Source organism: Haemaphysalis longicornis, unplaced genomic scaffold, assembly GCF_048455015.1.
Source record: "Haemaphysalis longicornis isolate Haplotype H1 unplaced genomic scaffold, Haemaphysalis longicornis Haplotype H1 scaffold_1, whole genome shotgun sequence".
NCBI lineage: Eukaryota > Metazoa > Arthropoda > Arachnida > Ixodida > Ixodidae > Haemaphysalis > Haemaphysalis longicornis.
The window spans coordinates 386,765,179-386,790,402 of NW_027526203.1; the positions used below are offsets into that span (position 1 = coordinate 386,765,179).

A 25,224-nucleotide genomic window follows, 5' to 3' on the forward strand; every position below is an offset into this window, starting at 1 on the left:
TGCCGGTAACCCTTGCAGAGTGGGGCTACAACGAACTGAAAACTTATTGAGCGTTTTCTTCAGTCAACGAGAGAACAAGAGCATCTACCGAGCTTGGCCGTATTTTGGTTACCAATAAACTTCCGCGGCCGCTATAATGACTACGAATATTTTGAATAGCTAGCTCACTTAATAAAGCAAAAATGGTTGTTGGCATATTTTTAATGTCAAAAATGTGCCCACACTGGGAATGACAAAATACTCCCAAATCATATACATTTGAGAAGTATTTTTCATTTGTCAAGTATTACAAAAGGACACCCGTTTTGTACAAAATACTTCTGCAAAACTTCACAGCTAAAACTCCTGGGAATCGTCTTTGAATTTTATTCGAAGCCATATGTTTCAACGTAAGCAACTTGAGATGTAAGAGAACGAAACGTAAGTGAAAAGTAACTGATGATATCGCAGAGGGAGTGCCGGAGGGCTCTGTGCTCCGGCCTATTTTGTTTTCTTTATACGTAAATTATTTGCCCGATCGAAGAGTAAAACAGGAAGCCGCAAGGTGCGCAGATGATACGGTTGTTTTACTTACGGGAAAGAATGCTACGAAATACATGCATATTTCTTTATACGTAAATTATTTTCCCGATGGAAGAGTAAAACAGGAAGCCGCAAAGTGCGCAGATGATACGGTTGTTTTACTCGCGGGAAAGAATGCTACGAAATACATGCATAAATATCGCGAAATAGTTGTATGATAACAGGCTAATGGTTGGTATTGCGGAAACACAGTGCATCGTATTCTCATCTTCTGGTATTAAGAGCAACACTTCAATAACATTTAAATTAGAAATTTGCGCCATTAAAAAAGTAGGAACATAATTGTCTAATAGTTGTGCTAGGCACAACATCAAATAACCAACAACAGATAATATACCTGTGCTAAAGTTAAGTTTATTTGCTTTAAGTTACAAGAGGCGCGACAACCCTTCCCTTAACCAAAGAAAAAAAACATATATATTGCTGAGTTTCATAGACCCCTAACGTATTGCATTAAAACATCAGGTAGCCCATATTTACCATATCTCTGTTCATTACAGACAACGCGGAGGTACTTCGTACTAACAGGCGACGCTGTCTTTACACCACTCTGTATATACGAGTGCGTAAGATAGTAAAAATATCACTCGGTAAAAAAATACCTTCATTCAGTGTGAAGTCAGCTGTGTTTTTAGTGCCACCCGCTGCTCACAACGCCATGTTTTTCGCATTATGAGGCACACAGTGGTTTTGATTTAGAAGCCCAATTCTGTCACACAGTAGTTTCGGAGGCCGACCACAAGATGTCTCACAAGCTCTTCCGTGAGATAGTTCCCTGCATTACTTTGTATCATAAGACCCCTGTTCCCCTGCTAAAAGAGCTTAGGGGTACGACACTGCTGTGGTAGACCATCGCGGATAGTGTAAGACAGGCGGGCAGGTGACGTTACTGCCTGTGTAGCTGTCTAAAAACATTGCTGTCCACAAACGTTGCTTGCCAAAAACTTTCTTTGCAGGTTGCTTAAAAAGACGATGCAATGCTATTTTTGACAACATTTTTTCTAGTTTAAAACATTTTTTAGCATACTGCATTCAGAATATTTGAATTGTGGCAATGAAGCTTTTTTGTAAAATCATTTCTGATCCTCATATGAACGCGAAATTTTAACTTTGAAGGAGTGTGGCGAAATTCATACAGGGTGTCCCAGCTATCATGCACCAAGATTTAAAAAAAGAGAAATTGCGTAACTCGAAGAAAACGTAGTGCACAATGTTTGTAGTACTGTGAAGAAGCGGAGAGTAATTTTTTCGTTAATGAGACTTAATTAATTAATTGTAATTAATTATTTAACTCGAGAAATACTGTCCTAATCCCTAAAGTGTCAATGAGGCACTTTTAGGTAATCACGAGGGGCATCTAACTGCGCTATTTTCAGCGACGAACTAATTGCGTACTCATTTATTCTGACTGATAAAGGAAATCCGCGAAATATGAAAAATACCACGTGACGACGCTTACGCGCGCATTGTAAAGCAGCGTCCCCAAACAAAGCTGATTGAAAGCAACTGCTTCGCGTGTTACCCTCCCGAAGAGACAGCGCATCACCTTGATAATAGCATGCATGGAAGGAGCAGCAGCAGCAAGATTCGCGGGACGCGTGTGCAGATAAGGAACAAACTCGGTGGCGATTTCTTCTTTCTTTCTTTTGTCTATTTCATTCTGGCGAACTCAGAGGCAGCCTGTTTGAGGGCGTTGCTTTACGGTGCGCGCGGAGGCGCCGTCACGTGGTATTTTTCATATTTCGCGGGTTTCCTTTATCAGTCAAAATAAATGTGTACGCAATTAGTTCATCGCTCAAAATACTGCAGTTAGATGCCCCTCGTGGTTACCTACAAGTGCCTCATTGGCACTTTAGTGATTGGGACAGTATTTCTCGAGTTAGACAATTAATTACAATTAGTTAATTAAGTCTCATTAAAGAAAAAAATACTGTCCGGTTCTTCACAGTACTGCAAACATTATGCACCTGGTTTCTTTCGAGTTACACCTTTACTCTTTTTTTAAATCTTGGTGCATGATAGCTGGGACACCCTGTATATAACATAGTGGTCGCGCAAGCATCAACGCGCATGATAAAATTTGGGCTGAAGCGACTCTCACCTTTTTTTCTCACGTCCCGCTCTCTCGTTTGCACGACGATCACAATAACAACGGGCACAAGAATGAGCACGAACAAAAAAGTGATGATGACTGCGAGGACAACGTATGAAGCCATAGTGTCTTCCGATTCTGAAAGGGTAAAACAAATAGGAACAGGGAGGGGACACGGAAATTTTGTTGGAGTAATCAGGAGACAGGCGACATCATGCATTGGAGCGTACGTAAAAACTATCACCGTGACCACCGTCCTCTTATTGCCATATTTATATCCACTGCAGGACGAATGACTCCCATAGACTTCCAACCGCTCTATACTGCAATACCTGAATCCAGTATGTGCCCTTGAATTTTCTCGTTATCGACAACTGTCTTCCCCTTACATTTCTTGCTGCAGTTTCTCAGTACTTACTCTGTTACCCGAATGATTCACTTGCCATTACATGCTCGTCCAAAGTCTACTATTTTTATGAATTAGAGCGATGATGCCATCCGATCGAGTTCGTTTTCAACCCCTAATCGTCACTGCTGTCACACTTCTTTCCGTGGCTCGTTGGGCGGACTACGTTTTTTGTTTCAATTATTAAGGCGCCAAGTTCTTACCGCATAAGTCATTCCCGGCCCGACCTATTGTGTTACACCATTTTTTTCAATGACAGGGGTAGCCTGCCGTAATATAAGAGTGCTTGCCAAACGCCGCCCCCCCCCCCCCTCCCTCGCCCCTCCACAACCCTCTACCTCGTCTGCTCATACTAATTCTACCCCGGAGTTGTTTCCCGTCGTTGAGATCACAACTTGTACAAGGTAGTTCACAACTTGTCCAAGGTTCATCCACCGCTTCAAGCAGTGAATTCCCTAGCTTAAGGGTGAGGCTTTCTGCATATCTGTTTAACATTGCTTTCGAGTTCTAAAACTTTATTTCAAGCCTTAAGACGGTGCTGCCTAAGCACCGTTCCTGGAGCATTCTTTGCAGATGTTCTCCAGGATCACTGTATGAGACCATGCCATCTGCAAATCCATGGTGGAAAATCCCTGGTGTCAAAACAGTATTCTCAATTTACTTGCATGACCCACCTCTCCTAATCAAGCTTCCTAAATACGCCCTCACAAGCTAAACAATTTCGAAGTAATGGTGTCTCCTTCTCTGAAGCCCTCTCTGATAAGGAACATTTAGCTCTTCTTATAGAGGATTACCCTGGCCGTGCCTGCCTTGTGCACGTCTTTCAAGAGGACTCCCACTTATGTTTCGCAATATAGAAGTGCCATCTACAAAAATTTCACTTCACAAAACATTACCGAACAATTAAAATTATCAGTGAGCACGTCCTACACACTGTGCATGGAGCTGCATTTTTCATCGACAACGGTCGATCGTTTCTAGCGGGTACACTTCTCCCATTGTGGCACGGTTAGCTTGTGCATGTTTGTCGCCGGTAGCGTGGTGTGTTCTCGTCGGTGGCATAAAGCGCATGCGCCGATGAAGGCATGTACCTCTATGATATTCCTACTGGTGTATAGCTTCCCACAGTAAGAGGTGCCTCTGCCCTTGATACAGCTGTTTTCCCGCAGTCAGCCTACGATAGTTGGTGTCCAGCCTTTGCGAGAGGGCAGGCCTATTTTCTCGTTTTGTGATGGGTGTTGTGCGCCAGACACATCTGTACCTGATTACTGTCCCTGCACTTCTGGACAATGGCGACAGCTATCCATACTACCATCAATAGCGAAATAAATAAACGCAATCCAGCAACACGAAGCGCTGTGAACCTCGCGGTGGTGTTTTAATGAGGGGCGGCTCTTCACAGAGGGGATTCCCAACGTTATCGAGGAGGTAACACAACAGGCCGCTACAAACGATTCACACAGGCCTCGAAACGGTTGCTTGAAGTCAATGCTATTGGCCTAGCCACAGGTATAAAGAATGTAACGCGACGGGTTTTCTCAAGGTATATAGAACAGTCGAGTAGGTTGGTCAGGGGTGGGCGGACAGATATTGTTTCCGCAGAGTTACTGCAATTTTTTTTAAAGTGCAGTGCTCTTTATAGGCTCGCCTTGTCGTCGTAGCTCGCTCGCTGGACCCGAGTAGAGCCACACGGCGTTCTGTCGTAGCGGCTGTCGTCGCGGCGTAACCCAGAGGCTTCGAAAGCCAAGCGGTTTATATAGTGATAAGCGTTCGAAACTCGTGAACCGCTGGCGCTTGTCATACATCTCCCCGTTGTTTAGCGCAAAGAAAACTGTAGGTACATTTGAGGCAAAATATACTAACTAACCGTCAGCGCCAGCGTTCATTTAGTTAGGAACGCTCGTTGGGTTGGTTTTTACGACAGTAAACGAAAAAAAGCGGCGGTGCAACGCCGGCACGTGCGGGAGGAAAAGCAAGCGCAAAAAGAAGAGAACTCCCGCTGGCGCAGTTTCAGGCAGGGGGCGCGCGAGCTCTGCGGAGGCGGGACATTTGAATTGCATTGGGTGGTAGCAGTGAGCGGATAACGGCGCTACAGCCCATTATGGCGAATCACTGCTCTGCACTTCCGGTAGCCGTCAGTGGAACAGCTTAAATTTTTCTAATCTGCGTGCCGTAGCTGTGAGTGAACAAAAAAAAAAAAAGCCGATATTAATCTTGAAAGAGATGAAAATCAAATTGTTGAAGGCTCAGGCTCAGAGCATGAAAACACACTTAAAGTATGAAGTCACTGCGATAGTTAGTGCGGCGGCTCTGGCAGTTCACCGATAAACTATACACTTCCGGAGCATAGTCAAGTACTGGGTAACATGGGTCAAACTGCTCAATGTAGACCCCAAAAGACATCAACAAGTTCACTTCAGCGTCTCTTTAAGACAATCCCTGATAATTTACCGGCATTTCCCGTAGTGATTACGAATTTTAGTACCCCAGGGTCAAACAGGTTTGTGGGCCTTCAAGGTAAACCCCGAGCAAAAGCGCGAATTAAGTGGTTCCCCCCGTAAAACTCTGCACAAGAAATGCACATCTGAACAAAGCAGAAGCCGACAACGCAACTCTAGAAAAGTACCGTGGATCACCGTGTGGCGGAAATCACAGACTGAAGGAAAAACATCAACGTTTGGCTGCCGAGACAACGAGTAAAATTTCCAGCGGAGTTTTTATCCGTGGAATATGGTTTTTTCTGCCTAAGTGTAGTAAAAAATGTCTACTTTACCTCGAGATTACTCCGAAGACATGCATAAATAGAATGAATGAATGAATGAATGAATGACTTTAATGCAGAGAGGAGGCTAAAAATCCGTGTGGGTGGGGGATGGAAAATGGTGTTGGGGAAGACGTCACATAAATAGAAAAAGAACAAATCGCCTCGTGAAGGCGTTATCAGCATTTTTGGGGGATGTTAAAATAGTCCGGAGTGTTCTTTTAGGCGATTTTTGAAAGCGATGGTTCAAGTTAATATTATTAGAAATCATCTGAGGCTGCCGCCTGCCGTAAGCCAATCATGTAGAAATCATGTAGATGTGCAAGTTACGTCCTCGTCAGTCATTTGCTGGTTCTACGTGATAACGATCATTCGCGCACATACGCGGCAGTTTTGATTCAGAGGTGTAATGAGCCCCGTGAGCGAATGCTCATCACTTGTAGCGCAAACGCGGCCTCGTGCACCCACCCTTGAGCACTACGTGGAAGATGCAGGGCTTGGCCATGATGCCGATGTCGTTCTGCGCCCAGCAGTAGACGATGCCGAAGTCGGCGGCCACCTTGGGCTGGTAGAAGAGCACGCCGCCGCTGCTGTTCCTGGACGCCGTCAGGTTGCGCGTGGACAGCTCGTCGATGCTGCTGCGGAAGGACCACGAGTAGGAGACCCGGGGAGGGTCGGCGGCCACGCGGCACGGGACGCGCACCACTTCGTCCAGGGCGGCCATCAGGTAGCCGTCCACTCCGCGCGCACACTCCGGCTCATCTGCACGAGTCGCCCACCACGAAATGAGGGGCCCCCACGCGGAACTGGCCTCCCGCTTTTACGGGCGACAGGGAGGGAAACACTCAAGAAGATTGCCGCTTAAACTTTGTCTCGTGTTCCCATTCCTGTCTGCGGGTCCAAACCCACGTAGGCACAACATCTGTTTTCCCAGTGAGGAGACGAAACTTAAAGCTATGCCTGGTATTATACTAACTCCATACTAGAGTAGGTTTGTTTAGCAAGCGCTCATTGCTATGTTGTTAACCGTGGCTAACCCGTGTAGACTCTCCACAAGGCTTTCCTCATCAACTATGCAAATGAACGAACACTTCGGCAGACTCGTCGCAGTATCTAATTATGATGGTAGCTCTAATGTCCGGAATGGTGGTCATTCAAGAGCCTTTGGCGACATAGTTTTATACTGAGTGAAATAGTTGTACAAAGGCAGGCGAAATTGGCAAAAAAGCACATCACTAAATGAAAACGTGCTGAAAGTTCGAGCCGTTCAAGCGCAAAGGCAGGACAAACAAAGGTGCAGTAACACATAGCTGTGCCTGCACACCACGCTTTGCCCCGTTTAAGAAATGTTTTCTTGTTATCTCGTACTAAACATTCCTCGATGACAAATTTCGCGAAGTTTCAATGTAGAGTTCTTTTGAGCCGGTGCAACACGTGGTTATCAGGAACACCTTAGTGAGAAGCCGCGCAACGACTTTGATCACCGGGGGTTTTAGGCGTACACCTAAATACTGACTGCATGAATATGTGCCGTTCGATAGTTGTCGTAATGTATTTATTGGTGCCTATGCACGTGACCGCGTGCACGCAGTAATGAGGGAACATGAAGTTTTTTTTTTCTGACAAATTGAAGCTTCTCAGAACTTAACAGGCTCAATTCTCGAAATGCCAGTTAGGTGTTTTGTTTTTCTATGGTTTACGCTTGTTGCTTCTTAGCTCACCACCCGCGGCCGCCGTGATCTCTTTCTTCCATTATTTTGGGATGTCAAGGCTGGGCCGGTGGGTTGCCTGGTCGTACTGGAATATCGCACCCTTTCAACCCAGCTGCCGTGTCCTGCTCGAAAGTTATTAGCTTTGTTGCACAGAATTAATATTTTGTAGTTGAAGATCAAGGGGAAGGGGGGACAGTTCATACATTAGTACAAGCCCTGCTTTAACTATGTAGCCTGGTTTGTCCTTGCCTCATCACATTCATAGTATTTTAAAGACGATAGTCTTTCTTGGGCTACTTAAACCCAGAAATTTTGGTCTGTCGGTATGTCTGTCTGTCTGTGACTCGATTCAGCCATCCGGCCAAAGTAAAACAAGGCCTGCGCAATAGTCTTAAATAGTCACAGCTAAATCTACCCGTCTAAGTCCGGTGTAATGTTCATACTTGTCAACATGGTTGAAGAAGAACAAGACATTACGCAAATATAAGACAACAAATTATTACAGAAGTGATATTTGCAGTGTTGCTGTATAAAAAATCATACATGCTTGATTTCTGCGAAATTAAATACTTCATCAACTGCTGAAAAAAAATTCACTCCGCCGTCGCCTGCTTTCGCCCGCGCCACTTTAGCTTCTGGCGCCATTTTAAGACATCAACCGGCAACAGTTACGCAAGGTTCCACTAGATAGGCTCTACGTTCTGCTTGGAACGCACGTGGAGTAGGGCAACGTGGTTCTATCAACGTTGAAGTAGGGCGCCTCGATTCACGCGCGTCTGCGCCGTACGGCAGCGTTGGCATCGAGGCACCCGGCCTGGAGCAGTGGAATGCGGTAAATTTAAATTGATTTAAGCAAACCTTTGGCGTGTTTACCTTGGGAGGAGCGCGACGCAAGAGGAGCAACATGAGAGGTGAGCCGGAAAGCGAAGGGAGGCATTTACTTGGCAAAAGTCGATAAAGACTATCGTCTTTTGTCGACATTTGCAACGAAAGGAGCAGATACCCGGCCAATTTTTTTCTTCTATGAACTTGACCTAGGTGTAGTGACTGCATTTGGAGGAGGACGAGGAATAAACGTCTCTATGGAGAGCTAGCCTTGCGGAAAAGTCCTTATTCCAGGACCCTTTGAGACCGTCCGGCTTGTGATCAGCTTGAACACCAAATGCTTTTAGATTTTTTACTTGAGTGAAGCTTTATCATTACAAATAACAGTTGATTGACATTCGCGCATTGAATGCCTGCGCGGACAAGTGCGGAAACTTACTGAGAAAAAAAGTGGAGGAAAATGAAAGGCGGTAAGAAAAGAAACGCACGCAGTACTCGAAGGTGCACTTCGTTGCTGCTTGCGGATCCCACGGCGTTTGATCCTGAGCACGAGTAGGTACCGCTGTGGTTTCGATTAGCGTTGACAATATCGACAGTCGATGGGTACCGCAAAAAAAGTCCCTTCTTTGGCAACATCTTTCGCGGCATCCGCTCTTTGTTGAGAAGCCACGTGATGTTTCCGACGCGAGGGTTTCCAGACACCCGACATTCCAGTGAGACCGCCGCTCCTCTTGTGACATTCACCAGTTGCGTCAGCATGCCCTTGGACAGCAACGTTATCTGCGGTTTGACTGTTCAAAATAGAAGAAAAAGCAAGAAAAGCAACATCATTCATGGGGTCACGAGAAAGAGGTATAAACATGCATTTCTGTCGAAACCGCCCTTTAAAGCTGTCATAGTTTCGGAGTTAAGTAACCCAAGTGACTCTAACGTACGCAAATGAACCCTTAATGACGAATGGTGGGATAAAGATGCAGTTATTGGGGGATGAACAAAACAAAAATGATCGGTGCGCCCTGGCAATAAAGGTCCATGGCGTTGTTGCCGCGCCTCTTTAATCCACTGTCCTGTAAATCAACGCCACATTTTTCATCCCTCCGGCAGTCGTGGCATTAGAGGTGACCGAAGATTTTACGTTTCGCACAGCTGAAATATAGTCGGAATCAACGGTGGTGGTTAGTTTATTTCAGAGTATCGTCACATTTTAAAGCATAACGTTTCTCCGGAATTCGATGCTCACGGGCCACTCGCGAGATTCTATAATCCATGTTTTAGTTTTCTGCTCTATTTGTACAGGAATCTGTCAAAAACTTAAACGTGGCTTCTGCTCAGAATCAACGAAAAAGGCGGCAAACGCGCAGAACAAAGCACAAAGCCAGCCCAGCTCACAGTGAACGTCGAGCGTCCAGATGTCGACACACTCGCTGTCTCTTATCAACGGGTTTCTTGATATGCACGTGAGCTTCTGCCCGTTGTTCTGCACAGTTGGCTCAAAGTACAGCACGGAGAGGTCGTTCTCTACGCTCCTTGAGTTGTTCACCAGTTCCTTCCCGTCAAGCAACCAGGAGAACTGAGGGGCCGGCCGCGAACCGTAGGACTCGCACTCCACACGAGCCAGGACTCCGGCCTTCAGAGGTGTGTCCTTGTTGCGAATGCTTACGTTCACAGGTTTCACTGTATAGGTGAAAAAGAAAACAACTCTGCTTACTCAGTAAAGCACCGCGACCGTAATACGACACAAGCGCTGTTTCATTTCATTTATTTCATTTCATTTATTTCCACCTCAAAGGCCCGAAGGCATTACATAAGGGGGGGGGGGCGTACAGGGTATGATTTTCTGCTCAACCATGAACACAAACAGCAGAAAAAAGAAAAAAAAGAAAAACAGAGTGGCACAAAAAGTGTTGCAATAGACATAAAGGCAAAAAACATGGCTCCAGAAAGTAATCTACAAGGGCATATGTTAGCTGAATTTACTCAGATTGTGACATGTGACTGTTAAGTTTATTTCGGAAGGTTTTACGGTTGCCGCACGTGACAATGTTATCAGGCAAGTTGTTCCATGGGGTTGTTCCATGGGGTTATTCCATTGGGGAAAAAGGAGTTGTTCATGGTTGAGGTGCGGCCGTTGATTGGTGCTATAGGGTGGCTGTGGTTAATGCGAGTTCTGTGTGATGGTTGTAAGAGGGCGTGCCGTGATTGTGGGCGACAGAAAAAAGCGTGGATAAGGCAGAGCCGACGAACTATTCGACGAGATGCAAGTGACGGCAGGTTCAATGATTCTTTTAGTGCGGTGACGCTGATATCGTTAGAGTACTGGGAGCAAATAAAAACAGGCGGCGCGGTTTTGGATTCTTTCTAGATCGTTAGTAAGATATGATTGCCAGGGATGCCAAATTGAACAGGCATACTCGAGTTTCGGTCTCACAAAAGTCTGGTAAGCTAACATTTTAATATCTGGTAAGGCTAATTTCAGGCTACGGCGCAGGTATCCTAGTGGGCGTGAGGCTTCGGAACAGATAGTTTGTATATGAGTCGCCCATGAAAGTGACGATGACATATGAAATCCGAGGTGTTTGTATGAAGACGTAGAGCTAATCGGAACTGTATCAATGCTGTAGGCGTAATGAGGTGTGCTGCGTTTCCGGGCGAACGACATTGCTTTACATTTGGTTAGGTTTAGCGGCATGAGTGATTTGTTACACCAGGTTGCAATCATTTGTAGATTTTTTTGAAGAGCAGCGCTGTCGTCTGGATTACGGATGGGCGAGTATAAAACGCAGTCATCTGCAAAAAGTCTAAACCTGGATGATATGTTAGTAGGCAAATCATTAATGTAAATTAGAAACAGGAGAGGGGAGAGGCAGGCACCCTGGGGGACGCCCGACGTTACATCAGAGAGAGGAGAGCCGTAGTTATTTGCGTTAGTGTATTGCTTGCGGTTTTTAAAGAAGATTTTGATCCAAGAAATAATGTTGAGAGGGATTCCAAGGTTATACAACTTAAGGATTAATTGGTTATGGGGGACACAGTCGAATGCTCTTGAAAAATCTAAAAATATGGCATCTGTTTGAACGTTTTCGTCCATGAAGTTTTGTATATCGTGCGTGAATTCTGCCAGCTGTGTTTCGCACGACAGAAGTTTCCAGAAGCCGTGTTGGTGATGATAGAAAAAATTGATGGATTCCAGATGGGTCATTAAACTTGACGCAATGATGTGTTTGAGAAGTTTGGATGTGATGCTGGTTATGAAACTAGGGCGATAGTTTGCTGGCGAAGTGCGATTGCCTGATTTGATAATTGGCATTATCTGAGCCTTCTTCCAGTCGTCAGGGACGTCTCCTGTATGTAGTGATTGGGTAAAGATCAAGTGCAATATTAGGCTTGAGACTTATGCGGTGTTCTTTAGCAATTTACTATTTATTTTGTCGCAGCCGGCTGACGATGAAAATTTGAGGTCATTGATCAGTTTATATATCCCGTCTGGGCTGATTTCAATTTCTGGCATTGTTACAGAGGCATGATTGGGCAATGATTCGGTGTCGTTGTTGTTAGCAGCGGAAAATACGGACGAAAAGTGGTTATTTAAAGCAGAAGCACAGTGGGAGAGGTCGATTGGGTCTCCATGAGTGTTAACAAGATCTTTTTGATTAGATCGATGTGTAGGGGAAAGCATGCGCCAGAATTTGTTAGGATTTGTTTGAAGAACTGATAGCAGGTCATTGGAAAAGAATTTGGTTTTAGCAGGTTTAAGTTCATTTAGGTATTGTTTCGCGTTCCCACGCGGCGGGGCATTGGCTTAGGTGGGCCTTTCTGTAGAGGCCTTTTTTTTTCGGTTACAGAGTAATTTTAGTTGTTAAACCATTGGCAGTTACACTCTAAGAAAAAAGGGTGTGGTAGTTTCTCCCTTAAGGGTGAAACAGGAATGTATCATATATTTCTCCCTAAGAGGTAGAAAGATTCTCCCTTTAAGAGGGAGGAGCGCGTTTTTACCCCTAGGAGTGGAGGAAGATTTCCCCCTTTCGTGAGCTAATGGAGGAGCGTTCCTCCCCTGGCAGCGCCACCCAAGCAAGGCTTGTCATGCGAGAAAGGCCTAGCGAGCTGATCGGTTTGAGGATCGAGGAAGTACAAATACGTAGGTTACTCTGGTTGTGTGCGCTTAAAATGCGCTAAAATAACAAAGAAATTACCTACCGAGCACCAGAACTGCGGTTAGCAAGCGATGTAGCCAATCGTACACGCGCGACTTCTTGCATTCGTCTCGCTGTGCGCCCCGCCTACGCGTTCAGAGCGAACGCGCCGCCGTAAACACAGTAAAGTCATACCGATTGGTTTCAAAATGCCGCCTTTATTTCCGAAAGGCTCGTAACCCCGCCGTTCACCGCACACGAGATCACAAGCATCCAATGCGGCCGTTTGAGAACAACCAGTTGTTAGTCGTCTTACCTTGCTACAACCGATGCATCAAAACGCGTATCGTCTGCAATCGTAAATTTCAGCGCAAAGGCAATGCAGGCAACACGAAAAACGTATCCATCGCTGTCGCATCCGTCCGAGCGAGGAGATGACAATGCGCGCCCTCTAGCGTGCTCGAAGTAAAGCAACCGTAAACGTTTTAAAATGACCGATAGATGACGCAAAAAAAAAAAAGTAGGGGTGGGGAGGGGCAGCTACTAAGCATCACCATCAGAGGGCACTTCAAGGCGTTTCCTTGGTTGCCTTTATGGATAACGTATATTATTATAGCCAACATCACGGAGGCCGCATGCTGGCGGTCACATATTGGGCACTTCATTAAAGGCACTGCTAACGCACAATACACGCAACACACAACATCGCAAGCATAATACACGTATACACCTGCACACACCACAACATATAGTACACTTTACACATGTCCGCATGATCACAAGCCACAACTAAACATTGAAACGGCGACAAAGTATTTATAACCCTGATCGCCGAGAATGCAGGTAGGAACAGTGAGATCGTTGCTTGTTTCGATTACCCACGGCAGTGCGTAAGCCTTAGGTGGGTTTTGTTATTTCATCAAATGTAACCCGTGCAATTGCAAACTTTTATTAATTTTAGGTTTTGTAAGAAGCAGTAAAATAGGTCAAAGAAGAAAAAACGTTTCACCAAACAAGACGGCAGGTATGTTTGGGTAATGACACTCATTGCCTCGCCTTCGCTCTTTTAGCGTAGAGCGCACCGCTGGTCTGGCAACCATTAAGCCAAAATGTTACCGAATGGGGGCCTTTTGTTGTTGGTAACTGATGCGTCAATATGCTGCGGTCCGTGCTGGTTGACGAAAAAAAAGGGGCAGTTTACTATCATCGTTGACCTCTGTTACCCTTGGGCATCAGTATAAAACGTCCACAAATGCAGTGGTAACGTTAAAGAGGGCGCAGGCGAGTCGCACACAGCAAGCATGCAGCGGTGCCCACAGAATGTGCTTCAAACACACGGCTGGCGAGCCTTGCGTTAGCGTGGCGAGCAGATGGTAATAATAACAAAAAGACGGCGAGAAAACAAGCAAGCAGCACACCGCAGGGGCGGTGTTGCTCGTATATCGTCGTATGCGCCCGATCGGCGAAAGCCGTTGTGCAACGATGAACGGTTTCGTTTTCGGCGTCGGCGCCGACAGCAGATTGCAGACGACAGGGGAGAATATTTCCTCCCCCGTTTCGGTGTTTCGTAGAGGCCGTACAGAGGGCGCTACGTGTAACGAGCTAAAGGGAGAATCTCGCTGGTCCGGGGGGGAAAACCCTCGATTTTCTCCCTTTTTCTACCCTTTTTTCTTAGAGTGTAGTATCTGATTTAATAAGAATAGTAGGGATGTATCTGTTTTTAAGGTTCAGCATCGTTGTTTTAATGAGCTCCCAGTTAGCGTTGACACTGCGATGTAGGTACGTGTTCCTGAAGTTATCTAAGAAATTGGTTCATCCCGAAGTTCATACTGATACTTGAGAAAGACCAGCGTTACTTCTTATTAAACCACAGCCCGAAATCCGGGTGCCACCTCATTTAGAAAACCCGGCCTTAAACATAAAGGTCAAAGCAAAAGAAGCGCAGCTACCAATAAAAAACAGTAAAAGAACTAACGAACCCCTTCCCTCTGGAAACAGAGGGGCACGCGAAGCTTGACCTTAAGAAAACGAGAACTACCAAAAAATTGAAACGTTGTGACAGCAAAACGAAAGCGAAAACGCTTCTGCCAAAATAAAAACGCAATGACCGAAATGAAAACTCAAAACAATGGATGGACCAAAATGAAACCCTTTCGTTTCGCTGAGCTTTACCCGAACGCAAATGTATGGTACGTGTATGTTATTGCAGATCATTCTTCTGCGATTATCGGGAACGTTTACGTTATTCAATGGCTGCCCACTCTTCTGCGGAGCGAACCATGCGCGGCCTACCCATGCCGCGATAGAAGGTGAACTGCCTGACCAGGGCGAGCGACCGCACCTGCGATGTCGAGTGATGCAAGCGACGACGCTGGTTGACTCCCATTGTGGCGTGCTACAGCATGACACTGGTGCTTGCGCGCCCGCCCCAGCTGCGAACGGCGAATGAGAGCTGCGCCCGAAGAGCACGTGCTTGAAGTTGGCACAGTAAACACTTTGTCCCTGGCCAATCCTCCCGAGTGGGCACGCGCCAAACACTTCAAGGGCATCATCATCACCACCACCACTCCCACCACCACCACCACCACCACCACCACCACCACCACCACCATCATCATCATCATCATCATAATCGTCGTCATAAAAATCATCGTCATCATCGTCGTCATAACAGCACGCGGATAAATTGAAAATGTGGATAAAGTTGGCTTCTTTGTCGCAAGAAGTTTCGGCGTACGCCGCCACCGACGGCGCAAGTTACACAAGGTTCGCTTGAAAAACAAAGATTGAAATAATGCCTTGTATTCATATTGTGCCCAGCAATGTCAAAAAGGTTGCTGGGGCGCAAAGTGCGGAACTTGTCTTTCCCGCTCCGTGTAAGTTGTTGCGACTATGCACATGCATAACATAACATAACATAACATAACATAACATAACATAACATAACATAACATAACATAACATAACATAACATAACATAACATAACATAACATAACATAAAATAACAGAGCTACCTACAAAGACAATTCATAACAAAAAACACTTCTGCAAAACCAAGCGGGTCAATTATTACGCAAATTGTGCGACCCATGTTAGCTATAACCTCCCGCTGAATACTGGCTGGGTTCCTTTCTGCCTATAGCGGGCTGACACTCAAATGAGAGGATTGCGGGAGCTCTGAGCGTTGACCAACTCTCAATTAGCTGGCAACCTAGCTTTTCTCAGTCGTCAGGGAAAATGTGCCCCGCTTATGAAATATCTGACGATTATTTGAAGGGGCAGGACATAGCCGAGAGGACTTCTTAAAGCTTTTCACACCAGTTAACCAGAAAGAAACTGTATCAGTGTTCCTTCTATTCCTCTGAGGGATAAAGCTTGCTTCCATAAAAGGCACGAGGGAGGTATAAAGAGAAAGGCCGAATGTTATTACCATTTTAATGGGGTCTGTTTTGACAAATATCACCTGCCTTGCGATATGTCCGTCCCTGATCAGCCCCCTGCACCGAACCAAAAATCTACTGTAAAAAAAAAAAGAGGCGATCTTATGCAGATTCACTGTAGATGCGCGAGCGTGCCTCATTTGGTTCATTTGCGCCTGTAAACGGCCTATATGGGTCATGCATGTTCTTTATAATCTGTGCGCAGCTGACTGTTTTATTTTTGCACCTATCACTCTTTACCCCCTATGGGCGCTGATCATCTTCCTTCTTTCACCCCGTTTCTGATCGCGGAGGCCGTACACACGCACAAAAACACCTGTACGCCGAGCCACGCACCAGACCTCCACCTGTTCCCCACTTGTGGAGGCGCAGCGCCCGCCGACATCACGCGTCCTCTTTCTCCGCTGTATTGTTCGTTCTCCCACACTCGGCGGTCGCGCTGTACTAGAGTTCGTTCGCTCTTGCAGCGGCTTCTGAGTGAGTGCGCGCACAGATGTCTTGTGGTCGACTCCCTTAGTGCTTGCGCGCTAAACGAGATTTCAGCCAAGCTGCTGGTGGTAATCGAATCTACGCCTTATGCGTTGGAAATGGGAGCCCCGCCGGTTCAGCCACTCGATGTAGTCGACCGGCACGCGGGCGTTCAGCGGCATGACAGGTGACTATGATGGACGGCATCGGTCAGTATACGGTGGTGTCACGGGTGACTGCGATGGTGCTGGATGGTACCACAACACGTGTCACTGAATGCTCATAAGCCGAGGTGAGGCCGCTCGCGTAATATATGTATGCACACAATTTTACTCATGTGATCAGTATTCCTCGCCTACTTCCCCCCTTTGCGATATGTCTGTCTCTGTCTAGCCTCTTACGCCGCGCCATTTTTGCGTGCCGCCTAGACAAAAATGGACGGGAGGACAGAGTGTCGAAGAGGGTGGTGGCGGGAATTCGAAAGGGGAGAGATGGGGAAGGGAGTGCTGGAGGGCTGAGTGCAGAGGAGGGTGGGGGACAGAGTGGAGGGTAGGGGAAGGGGATTGGTAGGTTAATTCAGTTCGTCAACACCAACCGGAATCCCAATGCCAGTGCAGACTGCACTTCATTCGGACCTATCTCCTCAAGGCACCGTGCACTGAGGCGCGCACGCACAAAAGTATCGCGTTGCAGCAGCTCCTCACTACCTCTGTTTGACCCCTGGAGGAAGTGAGGTGGCAACCTCCGGGGGTCAGGTAGGAGCACCATCACCCATTACACACCTACCAACACGAATACCATGCTCTCAGCATTTACGCAGATGACCATCCCCGAAAGGACGGATGCTGCCTCCTTTCTTTCCTCGCTCAGAGCATTGTGCATGCATCGGCCGTTCGTTGTTCGAACGATGTGTCGACGTTAAACTATATGTCAATTGCTGGTGCAGTGCCAGCCTAGTCTCTTTCGAATTCGCGCTTGCTTCTAGTTACTCGTTGTTTTTCTCAAGCATAAATAATGCGGTGGCATAAACGTATAGCAAGTATCTCCTAAATATTCAATTAAAGACCGCTGTTAAAATACTAGGATTGTGCGAATGTTCAAGAATTTGAGTTCAAATTAAATAATCCTTATTATTTGATTCATATTCGATTTGAGAGTTTGACACTAGAATCACTTGGATATTCAGTTTTGGTCAAATGTCTCGCGCACTATAACCTTTTAGGTTTCTATCGACTGGTAAACACGCCGTATAGCACTAAAACTCTGCGTCGCGGAAAGAATAATGAAAGTGAACTCACTGCAAAACTTAGAAGCGCAAAACAGCGCCCTAAGTTGTTTTTTTTTTATTATTTCGCATCTATTGGAACCCGAGAGTACCTAGCAATGATCTAAATCGTTACACTATGCATTGCTCCTCCGTGTCAATAACGTATGCAACAGGACGAACATAATAGAAACTAGAGCTGGCGTGTAACCTGGCTGCTTAATTTATTTAATGTGGACGACGTGTACGTTGGTATTCTCCCTGGACCAATTATATTTCCTTCACACCTAGTAGATTTGACTTTTTCGTGAGATCATCAGGGCTTTGATTGTTTTCGGGGTTGAATTTAGCTCACGCACACCCGCACACCCGCACACCCGCACACCGGCGGTAAGAGGGCGCGCGCGCGCGCGCGAGAGGGAGAGAGAGAGAGAGAGAGAGAGAGAGAGAGAGAGAGAGAGAGAGAGAGAGAGAGAGAGAGAGAGAGAGAGAGAGAGAGAGACTAAAATTGAATTAGGTCGTAAATAGTCACATAATGTTTCTAGCGTTAAAAGCCAGACAACACAGCATATTGCAATTTATTAGCCCGCTTAAGCACCATTTATCATGCAAAAGACTCATTTAAGCGCATTTTTTTACCATTTTTTGACCGAAATGTTACCAAAAATCCTGTCCCCCATGCGATTCAATAGTACTGCTATCGGATAGTGGGGTTTCCAGTTGGAGCCAAAGGATAGGTACTTACAGTTCAGGAGCACTACTACAGAAGTTCGCAGTGGTTCCGTGATGTTATTGTTGGATGCTTCGCAGGTGTAGCTTGCATTGTCCAAGCGGCGTGGCACGCGTGGCACTTTCAGCACCCTGTCGCTTCCATACGACAAGTTGCCTTTCCAGACGCTTTCAAGCCACCGGATCCGGGGCTCTGGTTTGCCTGAGTAGAGAGCAAAGTGGTTATCTGCCATCATCTCGAATTTTAGCTGGCCCTGCACTCCCACAAAAACAATCACTAGTGCAAAATAAAAAAAAAGAAACGTTTAAAATTAAGTTGGACATAAGAGCTGATGGTCAACGCCAGCGATGAAGCAATGCGTTGTAGGGATTGTAACACACATGCACACAGGCATAGAATCTCAGCAGCTGAAAAACTAATCAGTGAGGCAGTGAAGATTTGCCATTCATAATCAAGCTAGCGGCACTTTTTTTATGAAGTAATGTTCCTTCTTTTAGGCTCTAAATTAGTAACGTTCCTTCTTTTAGGCTCCAACTGCCCCGAAGCCCTGTCACCGTTTATTCGGCTGCGAAAGATGCTTTCATTGCCGAGAAATTACCAATTGAAAAAGGCATTCCCTTCCTCGCACCATTTCATGACGTTTCGCGTGACTTCAATGGTTGCCGGAAGCGAGTTAGACAGGGGTGTGGTCTAGCAAGAAAACTAAAACCTACCGAGAGAACCATCGCGGCCGCAGGAGCCTAGAGTTTCATAGTAATATATCCTAGAGGGAAATCTGGATCTGCAATCACGGGTCACGGCCGTGGGCGCCGCCATTGCAGCTAGCGATGTTCCTCGCCCACTTGGCTTGGCTAGCCACAAGGATCCTTTTTTGTCTCAAAGCCAAAATCAACAAAAAATGGTAACTTCGTTTTTTTTTTTTTGTTCATCTCGCATGAAGCTTCTAAATAATCTTTAACAAATAAATCTTTCTGGAGTTTCAATTTTATAATAACAAGAACATTTATTAATCTTCTGCAGTAATATATAGTTGCTTTTATGCAGCCAGAGGCAACTTTCCAGCCTGTTAATGAGTCATGCCAAAGACAAGTGGAACGTGCCTTCCCGGTACATGACGGAACGCTCGCTGAAGCGCGGCTCGCCTAGACGGTGGCGCCAGATTTCCCTCTAGTATATATTGTATGAAACTCTATGGCAGGAGCCACTGGTCGCGCGCTCGGTGCATACGACAAAACAACTTGCCCGCCTACACTTACGTTACCTGCCACTCTCTGTGCGTCAACCTTGGTGCCGCACGGGACGTGAGATGGTGGTCAAACACTGTGAATGTGCCGCGCGGCCTTTTACTTTACCTACAAAACGTCTAACGGACAGCGCTACCGCAGCGCGAACGATAACAGGGTTGCTCTTTTGATTTGCATTCTGGTTATGAATAGTCGGGTTTTAGTCGCTTCGATGCACACGGCATAACAGTGTGGCGCCGTCTGTCAGTGTAACCTGCAACAGCGTGCAACGCTTAATTTGTGTGGCCCGCTACGTCGGCACCGCGACGTGAGTTTTGTGAGGCGTTTCGTCACTTTTCTATACCGATTAGGTAGCACATATTGAGGCATGCGTTGAATGTTTTGCGAAGCGCGTTGCCTGTTAGCCCATCTGCCAGAAGTGTGCCTAGAGCTTTTACAAGTGCCTAAAGCACTACTAACAAACGCCTCGGCGCCAGTATGGAAAATATACGCACCTTAGTGAAAGCATAGCAGCCCACAACGCCCTGATCCAAAAGACCCGGTTTGACGCACAGATTTTATTCAACTTCAAGACCACGAAGAAATGGTTTCAAACGAACACATCGTCACGGCATGCGCTTTGAGGCGGAAGCGCCGAATTAACTGGCGATCGATTGCCTCTTGTTCGTCGTAAGGGTACATGTGCGCTTATGGCGATTTACGGGGGGCGAACAACTCACTTCACTCTGGCGCAAGCCGAGGACGTTTGAAAAAAAAAATATCGCGGACACTGTACATACCCGGTGCGGGTTGAATTGTCGGTAGTGATAATTACATCATAGTAAGCACAGTCCAACCGCAGGAGCTCACCGTCGCATTTTATCGCGAAGCGAACGCGACCAAAACCCACACACAGCTTCGGCCGCCGGCCTGGATACAAATTTCGTTCGGGCAGACAGCGCTACGTGAGGGAGCAAACACTTCTTCTTTCAGGCGCAAATTACTGCCGAAAGAAGTGCGGAACACTGAAAGGCCGATTAGCTACTTGCCGCCATGATGCATACAAGAAGATAACATTTAATTCTCTATGATGGGACTACGCCGAACCTGCAATAACCATCACAACCTCCACTGGCGCCGCGGCTTGGAAGCTTGCGAATGTCGACACGATTTGAATTATACCTGTACACTTATAATTACTTATGACTAAAGAAAGTTAACGTGCAAAGAAAGATTTGATGCGTTTCTTTGAGATCTTGTGTGCGCGGTTCTAGTTCTGTTGTTCGTCACGTGTCTCTTAGCACGTCCGCTCAGTCGCCGTTTACGTCATCTCTGCTGGGCGACTGATAGCTTCACTTTTTGATTACTTACGCGATTATTTTCAAGGTACTGCCCCAGAGAGTGGTATATTCGCTTTCTGGGGATGCCAATTTATCGATTTAGACGAACTTCGGTTTTGGCTTCAATGTCCCTTTAACTAACCGAGTGCGATGTGTGCATTGGATTGCGAAAAGGTGAGCTGCTGCTCGAGGAAACAGCAGGTTTTTAGAGGGCCCATGTTTAGCCAAGGGGACTCGTTAACTACGTGGGGTAACGATGCACATTCGTTCAAGAACGAAGCCTACCTCCAATAACGTGGCACTCGAGATGCAAGTCTTCCCCTTCGTTCTGTCTCACTTTCTGGTTTGGAGAAAGGCGCATTTCATGCGGCCTAGTACCAAATATGATCACGACGTCTTCCGGAGGTTCTGAAATGAAAAACACAAATAGCAGATACATCTGTTCTTAACAACAAAATGCTGCATTTTTGCGATTCTAAGCACCCCCCGATTCAAAACACCCTCCCCGACTTTCGGAGAAAGAATTGGAAAAAAAAAAGCTTGCGTGCAATCGAAGCACCCCTATTTCTAAGCAACCAACGCAAGGTGGATTTTATACGCGTGTAAGCGGGCCCAAGTTGATGTTGTGGACAAGTCATTTATAAATTTTTCAATGACAAGCCATTTCAACGGAAAGGAAGGCGGCCTGCTGTAGGATACGGACAGCGGGGACCCAAATGAGGGTGACTGAGTATCAGACCTAGGCGGTGGGTTCACTGTCTGTGACTATTTTTTCATCATCATCATCATCATCATCAGCAGCAGCCTGTCTGCGCCCACTGCAAGGCAAAAGCCTCTCCCAAAGATCTCCAATTATTCCAGTCCTTTCCAATTTATCCCCGAAAACTTCTTGATCTTACCTGCCCACCTAACTTTCTGCCACCCCCTGCCACGCTTGCCTTCTCTAGGTATCCACTCTGTTACTCTTAATGACAAACGGTTATCTTGCCTTCGCATTACATGCCCTGCCTATGCCCTTTTCTTCTTAATTTCTACTAATATGTCCTAACCTGCGTTTGTTCCGCCCTCTTCTTGTCCCTTAATGTCACACCTATCATCTTCCGCTCCATTGCCCGCTGAGTCGTTCTCAATTTAAGTTGAACCCTCTTAGTGAGCCTCCAACTTTCAGTCCCGTAGGTGAGTCCCGGTAAGGTGCAACTGTTGTACAGTTTCCTCTTCAGGGAAAATGGTAAGCTGCTATTCATTTTCTGAGAACACCTGCCGAATGCACTCCACCCCATTCTTATCCTTCTAATTATTTCTGCCTCATGGTTGGGATCAGTGGTCACTAAATGGCCTACGTAGATAAATTCGTTCACCACTTCCACTGCCTAGCCACCTATCTCGAACCACTGTGCTCTCCCGAGGCTATTGAGCCTTACTTTGGTTTTCTGAATATTAATTTTCAGGCCCGCGATTCTGCCTTGCTTGTCCACTGCGGTAATCGTCCTTTGAAATTTGTTCCCCGAGTTATTTAGCAAGGCAACGTCATCAGCAAATCTGAGGTTACTGAGGTATTCTCCATTAACCCTTACGCCCACCTGTTCCCAATTCAATGTTCTGAATAAAAATGCTGCGAATTCATTGGAGAGATTACGTCTCCTTGTCTGACACCCTTCCTTATAGGTATTTTACTGCTCTCCTTATGGAGGACGATGGTAGCTGTGGATTCATATTTTTTGTAATGCTTGCCAAACAAAACATTGTTCCTTGCACCCGTCTCGTCGAGATACGGCCGCAAAGAAAAGAGGCGGGGGGGGGGGGGGGTATGGTATTTTAGGTTCTTCGAATCTAAGCACCTCCCTTAATTTGGACATCGCGATCGTGGAACAAAGGGGGTATTTAAGGGACATGCAATGCGTTTAAATGCCATTGAAAAGCCATCTTTCGGAGTAACTACTGTTCTAAAAAGAGAAAACAAAACAAACGATCAACTAGAGAGGAAACCCGAATTGATGAAATGGGCGTCAAGGTTGTGCCTGATGCAGAGTCGTTAAGGCATCGTGGTTAGGATCTATTTAGGATCTACAACATTAGGATCTATTTCTGCAGCCGATACATTATCCTGCGGATGATTCATACAATAATACAAAATAAGGCACTGTGAAATACTTAAAATAATTTCGCTAAGTAAATGTATAAATGTGATATCCGTATAATATAGTTATAAGCTATACAGCTCTTTTGTTGCCATAATTGCGGCTTAATTATATCGTTAATAATAGCCTAGCTATCAGGGCTTATTCGCTGAGGCCTCAGATTCTTTTGTGTCAAAATATACGCGGGCAGAGCTCGCTTTCCAAACTTGTCGCCCACAGCAATAAGACCACCGGAGGCTTGAATTCAGGCTTTTAATATCTTCATCTGGTGCTAATCTAAGTTTGTCCTTGTTTTTTTTTTTCTTGGCACGTGCCCGTCAACTACTCCCCTGTAATGGTGTTCAACTGCTCCATCATACGGCACGCCGGTTACTTTTGTGAGTAACCCCTACATGGCGTATGCCCTAGGCCCAGTAGGTATTCCTAGCCGCCATTCCAGAAAATCGAGCGGCCGACCAACCTATGACCCGCAGGAAATGGCTGACGTTTCTTTTGACGTCGGTGCCGTAGTGCACGGTGCAGTAGTAGTGGCCCTGGTCGTGCAGGCTGACCGGGTCGATGCTGAGCCAGATGGGCAGCCGTGTGGCCCGCACTTGTAGCCTGTCCCGCCAGGAGGCGCTGGGCCGGTGCGTCATCTGCCGGACAGGCACGTTGCGGCCCTCCGACGTGAGCATGTAGATGAGCTCGGTGCCCTTGTACCACCGGATCTGTGAGGGGTTCTCGTCGCCGCCACCGCCCGTCGGCAGGGTCAAGTTGCAGTACAGCTTGCCGGTTTGGTTTTTGATCACTGTGATCTCGTTCGCCATACCTGAGAGGAAAGTAGGAGGCACACAAGTCACGCACTGATGCTCGGGCCTGACGGTCCCCCTTTTGTCCCCACGTTACACTACTGGCACGAAAATCATGAAGCTCAATAGCATTAAAGGAACCCCGCAACACTTATTTCAACGTTTTTCAAAATCCTAAATGCTTGCAGAGCATAGTCAACCAAGAAATCCCCTACTTAGATTAGACGGTCACAAAGTACCTCAGCCAAAAATTACTGCTCTATGCCCATCAGATAACTTAGAAACTCGCTCAAAAGACTTTTCTCTCTTTCCTGGTCCTGGCGTTCTTCGACCGCTGAATTTACATCGTTATAGCGGTGTAACGGCTATTGGACAGCTTCCCTTTAGTTGTAGCAAAGAACGCATTCGATAGCAACTCTAAGAGGAAAGCCCCAAAAAGCAAAGCAGAAGCGGAGACGTATCTGCTGCGACGAGCAAATCACGCAGTGCCACTCCGTGATGGCGACAACTCTAGTTTTCGCAGTGCTTCCAGACACTAAGGAAAGAGTGAAAGCGTCTTTCGGAAGTGTTGCAGAGTCCTTTTAAGCACGTGGTTATTTTAAACTGTGAATGGGCGGCGTTAATAACGGTCACTCCCACTCCAACGGAAACATCCTTTAGGCCTGGAACAGAAAAAAAGGTTTTCCCGTGTTGTTCGGAAAACTCTGAAGATTGATTTTTCCTATCGAAACTTTATTCCAGTAGCTCTTGCGTATTTCCTCATGTGCGACGTAAACACTCCCGGAGTGCGCAAGCGCCGCCAAAGTCTGTTTGATATGAGCGTGCTTGCAGGACCATCATTTGAGGCCATTCTGCTCTTTTGAGGGGCCAAGTTAAACACACATCAGAAAATGTCATCATACAGAGGTCCAAATAAGGCGTGTCGAGCCAATCAGAGGGCCGAGATGCGAAGGTGAGAATAAAGCGCGTGGCCTTCTTATCAAGGTGGGGTTGGCACTACGCTGAAGCAGCTTATAGATGTCATGGCCAAGCTCTGGGCCGGAAAAACTTCGCGTATGTCGCCTGCGCCGGCGTGGCAAAAAGGACGAACACGGCTTACAGCAACAGTTTGAGGACCCTTCCAGAGAAGCCTGCTTCGTACCGCATTGTTGATGGTTTGCCAGTGACGTGAGAAAGGTCCCACATCAGCTCGAGCCCGTACTCAATGACGCGTTGCACAGGGGAAATCGGAAGTTCATTCCTTCCTCGACTTGCGCTGCTTCGCTTAGGCAGCGTAGTATGCCACGTCATTCTGAAAATAACGGCTCCTCGCATCCGCCTCTAA

At 46.5% G+C, this 25,224-nt stretch overlaps 1 protein-coding gene across 1 annotated transcript in view; it reads right to left on the reverse strand.

The window, feature by feature from the left end:
- LOC144172086 (contactin-3-like) overlaps positions 1-25,224 on the reverse strand; it is a 196,470-nt gene that overhangs the window by 1,787 nt on the left and 169,459 nt on the right. Inside the window, exons 2-8 of the mRNA XM_077701004.1 lie at positions 23,573-23,920; positions 21,260-21,382; positions 18,427-18,612; positions 9,768-10,052; positions 8,867-9,169; positions 6,310-6,603; positions 2,684-2,812 (exon numbers count right to left, since the gene is read on the reverse strand). Coding sequence (XP_077557130.1) covers positions 2,684-2,812; positions 6,310-6,603; positions 8,867-9,169; positions 9,768-10,052; positions 18,427-18,612; positions 21,260-21,382; positions 23,573-23,920 — 1,668 coding nt within the window. The remainder of the gene's footprint in view (positions 1-2,683; positions 2,813-6,309; positions 6,604-8,866; positions 9,170-9,767; positions 10,053-18,426; positions 18,613-21,259; positions 21,383-23,572; positions 23,921-25,224) is intronic.